The sequence below is a fragment of the Xenopus tropicalis genome, chromosome 2, assembly GCF_000004195.4.
Source record: "Xenopus tropicalis strain Nigerian chromosome 2, UCB_Xtro_10.0, whole genome shotgun sequence".
Lineage (NCBI taxonomy): Eukaryota > Metazoa > Chordata > Amphibia > Anura > Pipidae > Xenopus > Xenopus tropicalis.
The window spans coordinates 140709164-140722558 of record NC_030678.2 but is presented as its reverse complement, the minus strand read 5'-3'; the positions used below and the strand labels follow the sequence as shown (position 1 = coordinate 140722558).

General features: G+C 38.4%; 1 protein-coding gene across 4 annotated transcripts in view; it reads right to left on the bottom strand.

Moving 5' to 3' along the window:
* The window catches only part of kif5a (kinesin family member 5A), a 74802-nt gene that overhangs the window by 25859 nt on the left and 35548 nt on the right, over positions 1-13395 (bottom strand). For all 4 annotated transcript variants that reach the window (XM_031895597.1, XM_031895598.1, XM_012956286.3 and 1 more), the window contains 8 exon segments: positions 5103-5207; positions 4485-4633; positions 3938-4086; positions 3571-3746; positions 2985-3053; positions 1967-2173; positions 1598-1744; positions 866-1054 (listed from right to left, as the gene is read on the bottom strand). In XM_031895597.1, coding sequence (XP_031751457.1) covers positions 866-1054; positions 1598-1744; positions 1967-2173; positions 2985-3053; positions 3571-3746; positions 3938-4086; positions 4485-4633; positions 5103-5207 — 1191 coding nt within the window.

The following is a 13395-nucleotide window of genomic DNA, read 5'->3' as shown; positions in this document are numbered from 1 at the left end:
TGATTGTTCAAGAACTCATCCAGGCCCCTCTTAAAGGCATTAACAGAATCTGCCATTACCACATCACTAGGAAGGGCCTTCCCCAACCTCACTGCCCTCACCGTGATAAACCACCTACGCTGCTTCAAATGGAAGCTCCGTTCCTCTAATCTAAAGGGGTGACCTCTGGTGCGCTGATTGTTTTTATGGGAAAAAAGAACATCCCCCATCTGCCTATAATCCCCTCTAATGTACTTGTACAGAGTAATCATGTCCCCTCGCAAGCGCCTCTTTTCCAGAGAAAACAACCTCAACCTCGACAGTCTAACCTCATAGTTTAAATCTTCCATCCCCTTTACCAGTTTAGTTGCACGTCTCTGCACTCTCTCCAGGAGTGCTAAATGAAATTATAATAATAAGACCTAAGGCAAGATCTTGGTCCCTTGTAGCACTGTAATTCCTAAAAGTATAACAGAAGTGGAAGAGAATGAAACAAACTGCTGCTTGGGCTAAAATGACACGGGGCACCAATTTAATATGGCAGTCAATACTGAGCCAGTGGGAGTTAATGAATATTGAAGTGAACTTTCAGACTATACTTTTCTTTAGAGATAAGTGAATGTGCTGTAATTTTATTGTCAAATCCACAAATGATTGGATGGCATCAGCATGAGTCAGCCAATTGTTAAGTTTGAAGTATTGCAAGGAAATGCACCTCTGCACAAATCATACCCTTGTATTAAGCTACAAGGTGCCCCATATTTACTCCCATAAAGGCTATATGGGATAGCGATGCCCTTGGAAAACTACTAACCCTAATTTTTAATATATATTTTTTTATAGTAAAATGATTTTGTTCTGTCCCAGATAACATAAAGCGGCTTACCTGAGATATGAGCAGCTGACAAGAGGAAAGTTCTCTTCCTGTAACTTCCATCTTGCGATGACATTCCACCTGAAGGTTTTCTAACTGGCGGCAGCGTTTAACCACCGATTTCACCTCCGATTTGATCTTGCTGATGTACAAGCGGGCTACTGTAAACTCTTCTTCTATTGCACCACTGATCTCCACAGGCTGCAAGCAAACCAGTATTACACGCTGTTCAATAACATCTTTACTGTTTCCTTTATATAAAATAAAATCACCCAATTGTTTGGCAAAATAACAGTGCAAGGTATAAGGGCACAAACTTCAACAAATAAATGGTTGCAGCCTATAGTACAGACTGGCAACCTTTAGTATGGCGCTACAACAACCAGGGAGACTTCTGTATGGCAAAAGTTGTTCATCAGATTAAACTATTGCTCTCCTTTACCTACCGTGCAGCTGCTGAACATTGCAACTTGACTAGTGCACAAAATACTGGTGATACTACTCAGACATAATATGTATTGCAGGATCTTGCACTGTGTGCTTGGTTATGGTGAAGTAATTATCACAAGGTGAAACAAGTGAGCAAAGAATTAAATGATTTGGGTTGTCCCTTAGCAAATCCAGTGAGCAGAGCAGTTTGACTGTGGCCAAGCTCAATGGTTGTTTTTTATAGTTTCTTGGACTAAGTTGCACAGCAGTAACAGATACACATTAACGCAGTCCTGTTAGGTACACTCTACTCACCAGCTTAAATTCACCATTGCCTACAATGACGCTGAACTCGCTAAGGTCCTTCATGAGGCCGTTCAGCACTTCAGCGATTCGTTTGCGTTGATGAGAACTAAACTCCTGGAGGCGATGCAGGTCATTTTCCAGGGACATCAGATTGGCCTGCACAAAATCCAAGAAAAATACTACTTTACAGCAATGGCCAATCAACTCTCTATATATTCTTTGTATCATAATCTATTAGCCATTGTGAATGGCTATGCAGTGGGAAAGGAACATGAACACTGATACCAGACATAAGCCAAATTTAGAGCTGGTAGACATCTTTAAAATATTTTTTTTTCTTTTGTATGTTAAAAAAAACTAAAGTTGGATCATACTTACTACTTTCTGTGACAGCTCATCTGCCAAAATCTTGTTCTGCAGGGTCTTATCTTCCACCTCCTGAGACTTCTGATCATAGTTTACAGCAAGTTCCTCCAGTGCCTGGAGGACTTCCTTGACTTCTTCCTTGGCACTGTCATTCTCTGACTGCAGGCGGCTCAGTTCCATCTGCACCTTGTCATTGTCACCGCGGGTAGAAATCAGGAGCTGAATAATGCAAACAAGAAACAAAAACATCATTCAGAATATGCCAATAAAATGAATGTCTAACACACATGAATCTAATGATTAATACACTTATACTAAACTGTGGTTATAAGATTTAGATCTCTCTGTGTAGACAGGCTAATGGTGATTACCTGTGATGTTACTCATTACCCAGCCACAATGGCTAAAGCCACAGCCAAGAGAATAATAGTTGTGTGCTGGTGATAAATAAGTGCAGTGGGGCTTCTTTATTAAGACTGGGCAATTTTAAGTATAGTGGGGCCTAATTTATTTATGGGGTAACCCATAACAACCAATCAATGATTGGCTTTTTTCAGCCAACTGCAGGTTGAACAATGGAAGTAAACATTTGATTTGTTGCCATGAGTTACTGCTTGGGTGCAAATTTGCCCACTCTCTATAAATGAGCCCCAATATATCTGAAACATTTTTTCTTGCATGTGTGTAATCTCGAGTACCTTTCATTGCATTATGTCCCTGTTAGGTATTTATTATTTCTGCAGACACTAAAGAAGAGTTGTGCAACGTTCCTATAGACTTCTATTAGAAAGATTTTCTGACCCAATATGACAATTGTTTAATACGCCCATTGAGAATAATTTTACAAGAGTAATGGCTGGTGTGCCCATTGGATAGAATGGTTCTCATGATATTTAAGCTTTGAAAAGTAAGTAAACTGATAATGCATTTTTTTGTTGCCATTAAGCTTGGTTTGTGATAAATCTGCCCTTAACATGTGAATGGACCTAGAAGTGAAACAATATTTATTTAGCAAACATCTAGTTTTTACCTCGTCTTGGTCCAACATCTGTTGCTTCAGCTTTTCCACAAGCTGGCTCTGCTGATTGATTTCATCATCCTGTAAAAATCAAGTTAAACGTTTAACCATGTTTGGTAACGTCCCATAATTTCACTCTTTGGATGTTTGATGCCTGGTGAGGCCATGTGATAGCACAGAGTCAGTTTGGAGAAACAGCTTTTAGTAAATAAAGATGAAAGTAAGAGGAACACCAAAAGCTCTAAGATACCAGGTGCAAATAAGTTTCCAGTCTATGAAACGTTTTAGACAAAATACTGTTTCTCTCTTTTTTTCATATTGCAACCATTTTTTTCTGTAAATGTGAGTTGGAATTTACAGAAGCATAGTTTGAGATTTGCACCTATAATGTTTGCCTGCTCTGAGGAGGCATAACCTATGCTGAAATTCTTGCAAGGTTTTTAGCATTCTAATAGTATATTTATTTTTATAGGGAAGTATTTTTTCTTAATGAAAATAAACCACATGAAAAGTTACTCTGAAAATGAATGTTGTAAATCAGCCCCATGGTGTGAGAATCAGTAACATACTCAGCACTGGGTTTTCTTCCAGACGATACCTTGTCATCCAGCTGCTTGTACATTTTCCGAATTTCCTCTTCATATTTCTTCCTTTCCTCCTCTGAGATCCGGATGACAATGGATGAATTATTATCATTAACTGGCGTTTCATTGGCAGTATCTTGGGTGAGCTGCTCCCCGTCACTCAGCTGCTCGGTTTCAGGTACATTTTCCCCTAAATTTGAAATATCAAAATATCAATAAAATGAAGCGAGTAGTAGGATTAATTCTATTTTTCTTACAAAAATTCAGGACAAAACATAGACTCCTCACCATACGAAAATGATCATTTATAGCATCTAAAACATAAACTGGCATTTGCTTAGTGATGGGTTTGTGTTACATTTTCAAGAAACTAAAATTTACCATTCCTCCAGCGACTGAGCTCAGCCTCCAGCTTCTGGATAGTCTCCTTCAGAGTCTTGTTCTTCTCCTTTTCCTTCTCATACTTCTTCTTCCACTGCTCAGCAGTCAGCTCCAGGTTGACAGATGCAGTGTTCTTAATCGTCTTAGCCCTAAACAACAGTTTAGGGTTAGGAATTAAATGAAGACATCACTCATAGTAACCCTTTTGGACACCACAAATTAAGAATCCATAATAAGTAGTGTTGTATTGGTTTGTCTAAAGTTGTATTGGCTCTGTTCTGTTGACCTACATCTACACTGGTCAAAGTTCCCAATCTATACAAGAATCCCTTAAAGTCAAAGCAGAGGAATCAGCTCTGAATTTTTTAAACTCTCAGAAACTGGCCATAGACCATGAGTTGCCAGGTATAACTGCCATATGCCTAATGTGTGCTGATGCCAACCTTCTTGTTCCACTCCCAATAGGCATTTATTCCTTTCCATGATTCCTCCAGTTTTTATAACCATTTCAGTTTTGTGTTCCTAATAACCCCCACTGAAAAATTACCGCTGTCCAAACATCAGCGTTGACTTAGTCTCTGCATCATTGTAGCTGGATGGAGAGCAGCAGATGAACATTGTTGTCCTGCAGTTTCCACCCAATGAGTCCTGAAGAATTCGAGTCATCTTGCTGTCTCTATAGGGCACATAACCTTTCTAAAATACAAAGGTAAATAACTATAAATGGACATATTATGAATTACTATATATAATACGCCAACAGAAATGTAGTCAGACACCACTGATATATATACTAAAAATTACAACCAGTATACAACTGCGACTTGTCTCCTCTGGTGTAATCCCACCATAAATTCCTTTTCTGCCCTAACCAATAGCTGACTCTGGCTGCATTCACGGGACACTTGAAACTGGATAGCCCCCAACTGGAAGGCACTGGGGCACCTCAGTCTCTAGAATTACAGTCTATTCTGAGGGACTTTTTCTCTCTAAAATATACCTGTGTAACTTAGTATATTGAAACTGCGCAGAATGGATAATTGCTAGGTGAATCATACTATAAAACACTTACTCTTTTTATACAAATGATTAAGTTATTTAGGGGTTTTATACCCAAAGATCAAATGGACTTCAGTGACATTTACTAAACACAGGTCTCCCTTACCGATCCTTCAGCCAGGGCAGAAATCACATTTCCCAGAGCAGACAGAGATTTGTTGATATTCTTGGCTTCATCCAAAACTGAACCTTCAGCTCCAGTCTTACTGACCTGAAAAGATGTAAGTGTTTTCTCATATAATTGCAGATAAGTTAATAATACAGGGATAATTTTCTTTATCTCTGTTACCTAATCAAACCCCAATATTTTCTACAGACAAAGCTGTGCACCCTCATTACTATTTGGGGGACATTCACCATTTTTAGCACTTGTGCTTATTGTAATATAATACTTTGTATTTATCTATTTTAATACCCCTGTTTGTATTAATGTATTCTACTGTACAGCGCTGCGTACATACTGTAAGTAGCGCTTTATAAATAAAGTTATACATACATACATACAAAGGCATCATCGTTTGCCAGCCTTGTAGTGCCCTCTAGCAAATCTTTGCACAACATTACAGCAGAGGCACCGATACTAATAGAGGCAGAATTCTATATCAGAAAATCGCACAGCAACTAATATTCAGTTTTCATTTTTTTTAAACTGCAGAAATGGCGTTAGTGATGGTCATTTTATTTATTTTTCCTTTACAAGAGGAAATACAACCCCCTGAAGCTAATATGTAGCAGCTAACATTACTGACTCTAGCAAGACACTTCCATGTCTGATAAATACACTATCAAGCAAAAATATTATGGACCAAACCTGAACTGGACTCCTAGTTTCAATGTTTACCTGGTTAGTAGTGCTTAAAAGTTTGTGTTTGCGAAACCTTTAAAAATGTTCTATATTTTTATATGAATGTGACCTAAAATATCTAAAAGTAGATGAAGAAAACCTAGTTAAACAAATATTATATTTGGTCATGTATTTTTTTTGAAAAAAAATGATCCAATAACATATCTGCACGTGCCACAAGTAAGTGGATTGTATCTGTATCAGTATCTGTGCTGTTGGCAGCACTAACTGCAACTAAATGTTTGTGGTAACTGCTGATCAGTCCTGCACATCGGCTCTAAGGAATGTTAGCCCATTCCTCCATACAGCACAGCTTCAACACTTGGATGTTGGTGGGTTTCCTCACATGAACCGCTCTCTTTAGATCTTTCCATAACATTTTAATTGGATTAAGGTCAGGACTTGGCCATTCTAAAACATTCACTTTATTGTTAAACCATTCTTTGGTAGAATGACTTGTGTGTCTAGGATTGTCTTCACAGATTCACAGACAGATGCCTTGACCTTTTCCTTTAAAGGAAAAGGAAAGGCTAATAAAGAGTTAATCTCAAGCTGCAGGCATACCTTCAGTTGTCTCATTAGTGCCCTTAAGTCTCCCCATATTTGACCTGTTCAGATGATCAGAAGCCAAACAGGAAGAAAAAACGCTGAGCTGTGTAAAGAAAGTTCCCATAATGCCTCGCTCCTGCACCGAGACCCAGACCAAGTGTACATGTGCAGTTTGTAAGACTATGAGTCAGCTTCCTGCTGATTGGCTCAGATCCACATTCCTAAGGGGGGGAGTGAGTTCTTAGCATTCTTGAGGGAGGGGGGAGCAGGAGAGGGGAGAGAGGAGAGAGCTGCATGTCTTTTGACAGAGAACTCAGTGCAGTGTTTTTGTGAGTGCTTATGGCTATATTTAAATAGACCTTTCTGATAAAGCTTACTTAGTTTTTACCTTTCATTCTCCTTTAAAATTCTCTGGTATAGTTCAGAATACAATGTTCCATCAATGATGGCAAGCCGTTCAGGCCCAGATGCAGCAAATGCTGAGTGCAGCATTTTTCTTTCTTATTTAAGCCAAAAAGTTGTATTTTGGCTTCATTCATCCACAAAATGTCTGGTTCTGGTTTGTCCACATGATCTTTACCAAATTCTGCCATAATTTGGGGGGAGAGCATTGCTGTTAGTATTCTCCTGATGGTGGACTCATAAACATCAACATTCACTAATGTGAGACAGACCTTCAGTTGCTTAGAATTACCCTGGGTTCCTTTGTAACCTCTTAGACTATTAGACGCCTTGCAGTTGCAGTTATCTCAGATGGTCGACCACTTCTGGGTAGGGTAACAATGGTCTTGAATTTCTTCCATTCGTACACAACCTGTCTGACTGTTGATTGGTGGAGTCCACATTCTTTAATGATAGTTTTGTAACCTTTTTCATCTTTATGGGCATCAACAACTGTTTTTCTGAGGTCCTCAGGTACCTCCTTTGTTTGAGCCGTGATACACATCCACAAATGTGTCGTATGTATGATCGGGCTTTGCTGGATCCCTGTTCTTTAAATAAAATAGGGTCTCACACCAACAGTAATTGTCATCCCATTGACTGAAAACACCAAACTCTGATTTCACCTTCAAATTAAATGCTAATCCTAAGCATTTTCTTACGTTTGCCACACACAGATATGTTATTGGATCATTTTTTTTCCTTTTAACGTTTTTTTTATTGGTGAATAAAAAGAAAAAGTTTACAACAAAAAAGTTGCAGTGGTTTTAAATTATACAATATGTATACATAATAAAATAAAACACTGCATCATCAGTTTGTGCGGGTAGTTTGTTGTTAGTAATATATTCACCAGTTTTAATACTATGCATTAGTAAGTAACAAAAAAAAAGAACAAATAGGGTAGGGGAGGAGGGGGATATAGAGGATAGTAGAGCAGAAAGAGGATATCATAAAAAAACAAAACAAAAAGAAAAGCACTGTTAGAATGCCAGGATATTTGAGTATGTCATATGCATTTTCCGATGGGGTTTTCTTCAGAGTATTTGCTGTTGTTCCAGGGATCCCATTTTGCGTGATACTTGTGCATTAGGTGGTTATTCCTGGCATTAAAGTATTCCATGGTGGAGTTACTGTTAAGTAGTAAGGTTACGTCATTTAATGTAGGGATCGATGTTGATTTCCAGTTTCTTGCTATCAGCAAACGGGATACCGCTAGTACGTGTATTATGAGACGCTTTTTGTTCCAAGGAATACAGTCTAAGTCCAGGTTTAGTAGGGCAAGTCTTGGAGATACTGGAATATTGATTTGCGATAGATCTGTTAAGATGGGAAATATTGAAAGCCAAAATTGAGATATCTTAGGACATTCCCACCATATGTGAGTGAAGGAACCAATTTGGTTGCAGTTTCTCCAGCATTTGTTGGATGAAGTAGACGGAAAGATTCTATAGATTTTTGCTGGAGTCATGTACCATCTATACATTAGTTTTACACTTGATTCGAGGAGACGGATAGAGCAAATTGATGGGAAAAGTGTAGAAAAAGCGTTGTTCCAGTCAATAGGGTCGATCGTAGTGTTGATATCAGCTTCCCATTTTTTCATGTGAGAATTTGTTTCTTGAGTGTGTATATCCAACAGTCGAGCATAATACTGCGAGATTTTTGAAGGTTGTTGTAATAAGGTGTAGAGCCGGTTTTGCTCTGCTGGTAAGATTTTTAGTTTCTGCAGTGAGTTAGTTCTCAGATAGCTGGATAATTGTAAGTAGGCAAAGAAGGTTGAGTTTGGCACTTTAAATTTATTCCTCAGATAGGTAAAAGGTTGGAATATTAGTTTTTGAAACAGGTCTGCAAATGTAGTAATGTTTGCTTGTATCCATGCGGTTAAGTTCAAGTTATCTATCGTTTTTTGGAACCCAGTTATAGGAAAATGAGGATAAAGACCATTCTTCAGGTTGTCGCTGTGTATTAGTGAATCCCAAATTTTAATTGTAGCTGCTGTCGCAGGTAAATAGGTTTTTTGTCCAGTACGTAGCTGAGGGGGGATCCATATTGTAGAAGTAATTGGGATCTCTGTGGTAGATATAACTGAAACTTCTTGAAATACCCATTGTGGTGGGTTATCCATGTCAAAAAATTGTTGCAAGAGGTTAAGATGACAGGCCTGGTAGTACTTTTTGAAGTTGGGGAGTGCTAAGCCCACTTTGTTTTTGGTATTTGTCATGTTGTATGCTATTCTGGGTCTCCGTTTTTGACAGATAAATTTGGATACTAAACCTTGTAATGAGGTAAAAAATTTAGCAGGAATATTGATTGGTATGGTTCTAAACAAATATAGTATTTTTGGTAACAGATTACATTTAATTGCTGCTAAACGACCTAGCCACGAAATATCTTTATACATCCAATCCTGGGTGAGTTTTTGAAATTTTGAAAGCATAGGAGTAAAATTTTAAAAGTTTTTTACAGAGAAACTTACATGAATGCCCAGATATTTTATGGAAGACTGCTGCCATTCAAACTTGTATGAGAATTTCAGAAGCGAAAGAATATGGTTTGGAATCCATATCGGGAGTGCTTCTGTTTTAGTAGTATTGATTTTGTAGTAAGAAACTAGGGAGAATTGTTTAATTATTTGGAATAAGGCTAGTAGAGATTTGCTGGGATCTGTGATTGTAATAATTACGTCATCCGCAAAAAGAGAGGTTTTACAGACTTGGGAACCAATTGTATAACCTTGAATCATTGGGGATTTGCGTATTGTTTCTGCTAGGGGTTCCATAATAAGAGCGAATATCAAAGGAGAGAGTGGGCAGCCTTGCCTAGTACCGTTGGTTACGAAAAATAGGGATGAACTAAAACCATTAGTGAGTGCTATCTAAAAAAAAGTCAGAGAAACCAAATTTAAGCAGGACTGCTTTAATAAAGGGCCAGGCTACTCTATCAAACGCCTTTTCAGCGTCTAGTGATAGAATCAAGCAAGGTATTCTATTAGAGTTAGCATGCAGAGCGATGTTAATTATTTTTCTAGTATTGTCCGGGGCTTGCCTAGTTGGAATGAAGCCTACCTGATCATTTACTATTAAGGTTTGTAATAAAGGGTTTAGTCTTGTAGCTAGAATTTTTGCATAAATTTTTATGTCCGAATTTACTAGGGAAATTGGCCTATAGTTGGTAACTAGGTTAGGGTCTTTTCCTGGTTTTGGTATAGTAGTTATTATGGCTTGGAATAATTCCGTACGGGAAGAAGGGTTAGCACCTAGATTGTTAAATAGTAATGTTAGGAAAGGGGAGATATTGGGCACTAGTTTTTTATAGAAATTATTAGTGAACCCGTCGGGTCCAGGAGCTTTATTGTTTTTTAAGATTTTAATTGCTTGCATAACTTCTTCAGCTGAGATGGGTTGGTTTATTTGCTCTTTCTGCTGTTGTGATAATGTTGGTAATAATAGTGAGGCTAGGAAGCTGTCAATTTTAGTCTGTGTCGGTTGGGGGGTATGCGGATCATCACTAAGATTGTAAAGCGAAGAGTAGTAATTAGCAAATTCTTGGGCAATTTGTGTTGGGTTGGTTAGCTTCTTACCGTCTGTGGTTTTAATAGATTCTATTCTTGATTTTGCTCTTACTTCCCTAAGTTTGTTAGTCAGCAGCCTTCCACATTTATTATCATCTGAGTAATATTTTTGCTTTAGTAATAGTAATTGGTACGCGACTTTTTCAGCATTTATATCATTTATCTTTCCTTTTAGCATTGTCACCTTTTGGGAGATAGCCTCTGTAGGTTTTTTCTTCAAATGGGATAATTCTTTAGAGAGTTGGGTGTGGAGATCAAGTAAAAATGTTTGTTTTTTTCTTTTTTGTTCAGAAGTCAGGGATATAATATGGCCTCTCATGAAGGCTTTGTAGGTACACCATAGTAGATCAGGATTATAGTCAGATAAGGGGTGAAAGGATTTGAAATCCTCTGTGAGTTTAGTTAAATACTCAATATTTTTTGGGTTAGATAAAATTGAGTTGTTTAATTTCCACAAGGTATTTGGAGAAGGGGTGGGAGATAATTTAAGGCGAATACCTACAGGGCCATGATCCGTCCAGGTGGCAATGCCTATGTAAACTTTATCCATAGCTTGTAAAAGAAAAGGATCTAAAAAAATCAAGTCAATTCGTGAATAAGATAAGTGCACATGGGAGAAAAAAGTAAAATCTTTTTCAGCCAGGTGCGCTGCTCTCCAAGCATCATATAAACCATGTTTTTTTATTAATTGTTTTAAACCTTTAGCCAAGTTAAGGGGGGTACGTAGAGCTTGACCTTTAGGAGTTGGGAGTTTATCTAAAAAAGGGTCTGGCGCTATGTTAAAATCTCCCAAAACTATGATTTGTCTATGTTCCAAAAAAGAGTCTGGGAGAGTTTTTAGAGCTTTGTTTACAAATTTAACCTGGTGCTCATTTGGTGCGTATACATTAAGAATAAAATATTTATGTGAGTCCAGTCCAAAGTTTAGCAGTAAAAATCTACCATGTGGGTCTTGATACGTTTCCTTAACTGAGATTGGGATAGTGTTTTTTATCAAAATAGCAACTCCATTTTTCTTTACCAGAGCGTTGGCATAAAAAGCTTCTGAATAAAGGGAAGATTTAAGCATCACTTGAGTGTGAGCTTTAAAATGGGTTTCTTGTAGGCATAAAATATAAATTTTTGATTCTCTTGCCCAATTGAGCACAGTTTTCCTTTTCTGTGGGCTGTTGAGCCCTTTAAAATTTACTGATACTATATGTAATTGCATATCAAATTAGGGTAAAAGATCCAATAAAAGGAGAGAGCAAAGATATTTCAATATCCTGGTAATATAGAAGTTATCCTCTTAGAGCCAAGTAGAAAGCGGGAAAAAAAAGAAAAGGAGAGAGAGAAAAGAAAGGAACCTTGCACTAAACACTAACTAAATAACTGCCCAGTTGCAGCACTAAGGGCTTGCTTGGGCGATTTGTACAGCCAAATTAGGCTGGTTAGATAGCTGCACAGTCCAGCCGGGGGGGGGGATAAACCAAGTAAAGCCTAACCGTTACCTATCTAAGTAACACAGGTAATACAAAACAAATAGGGAGGATTAGGAACCAGGGAGAAAGGCTATATATAATATGTAAAACCGAAGGCACTGCCTTAACCATAATGGTGAATTAGCACTGTTACCAGTTTCTTATAATGGAACACATATACCCAGTAATTGTACGCGGCACATAATGAAAACGAAGTAGTGTCATTCAGTGGAAATTGGTCTCTGTTGCTGTTTATCTTTGCGGGGAGACACTGATGACCAGTCCAGCGGTCTCTTTTTGGGTATTTTCGGTATGGAGGTATCCATTTGTAGGTCGGTTAAGCCCCAATCTGATAGAGAAGCCATGGCTTCTTTGGGAGTTAAGAATGCGTATTGGGTTCCATTTCTGAGGATAATGAGTTTCACAGGGAATCCCCATTTGTAAAATATGCCCTGATTCCGTAGTATGTTTGTAGCCATCAAAAATTCTTTCCTACGGGCCAGAGTATGGGCCGATAAGTCGGCATATATGTGCAAGTTCTGGTATTGAGATGGCAACTGCGCTTTGGCCCTGAAGTGATTAAGTAAAAGTTCCTTGGTAGTATAAAAGTGGATTTTAACGATTGTGTCCCTTGGGGTATCCACTGGGAGATTTTTGGGTTTGAGCAGAGTTTGAAAGTATGAGGGTAAATCCTCTTGTTTTGTTTGTTCCGGGATACCTCTAATACGCACATTATTTCGCCTCGTGCGGTCTTCAATATCAGCCGTTTTGTCTTTCAGAGTTAGTAAATGCTTGTTAAATGAGTCTAGACAATCGGTATATTGGTTTTGAGAGTTACGTATATCGTCTACTGCTTGTTCTAGGCTGTTCACCCTTTGGCCTATATTTTGCACATCAATGCGTAGCAAATGCATGGCTTCATTTATATCTGTGTTTATCGAACTTTTTAGTTCTGAGAGTAGTTTTTTCATTACACTCACAGTTAGTGGAGCTGGTATTGCCAATTCCGCGTCCTCCGATTCGGAGTTGCTCTCATGCGCAGGCAGTTCAGAGGGTTCGGCGCCATCTTGAGTTTTTGGTAACGGCTGCTTTGGTTTGGCCAAAAAAGGGGTCAGATTAGCTTGGGGTGATTTCCTGTTCCCTTTCGCAGGCATCTCTGAGGTAAGCTGAGGGAGACCGCACGGGATTTACAGGTTCTTTCTCTCTATAGCCGGTTTTTTAAATGGTTTAGGAAGTGGAGCTCCACTCACACGTCCGACCTCATCAGCGTCCTGGCCACGCCCCCTGGATCATTTTTTTTAATAAATACACGCCCTGTGCCTTCAGCTTGGGGAGCGGATATATCACTCCATGAGCAAACCTTCAGGCAGAATTCTTCATTTAAGTAGTTTTATTAGAGTACCATAAAAGACTGCTTATAGCACTGAGGAATTCTTTTTTAATTTCTTATAATTTTTGAATGGTTTACCTTCTTCTTCCAACTCTTTCCAGCTTAAATGGGGGTCACAAAAAAACAATTGCTCTGTCAGGC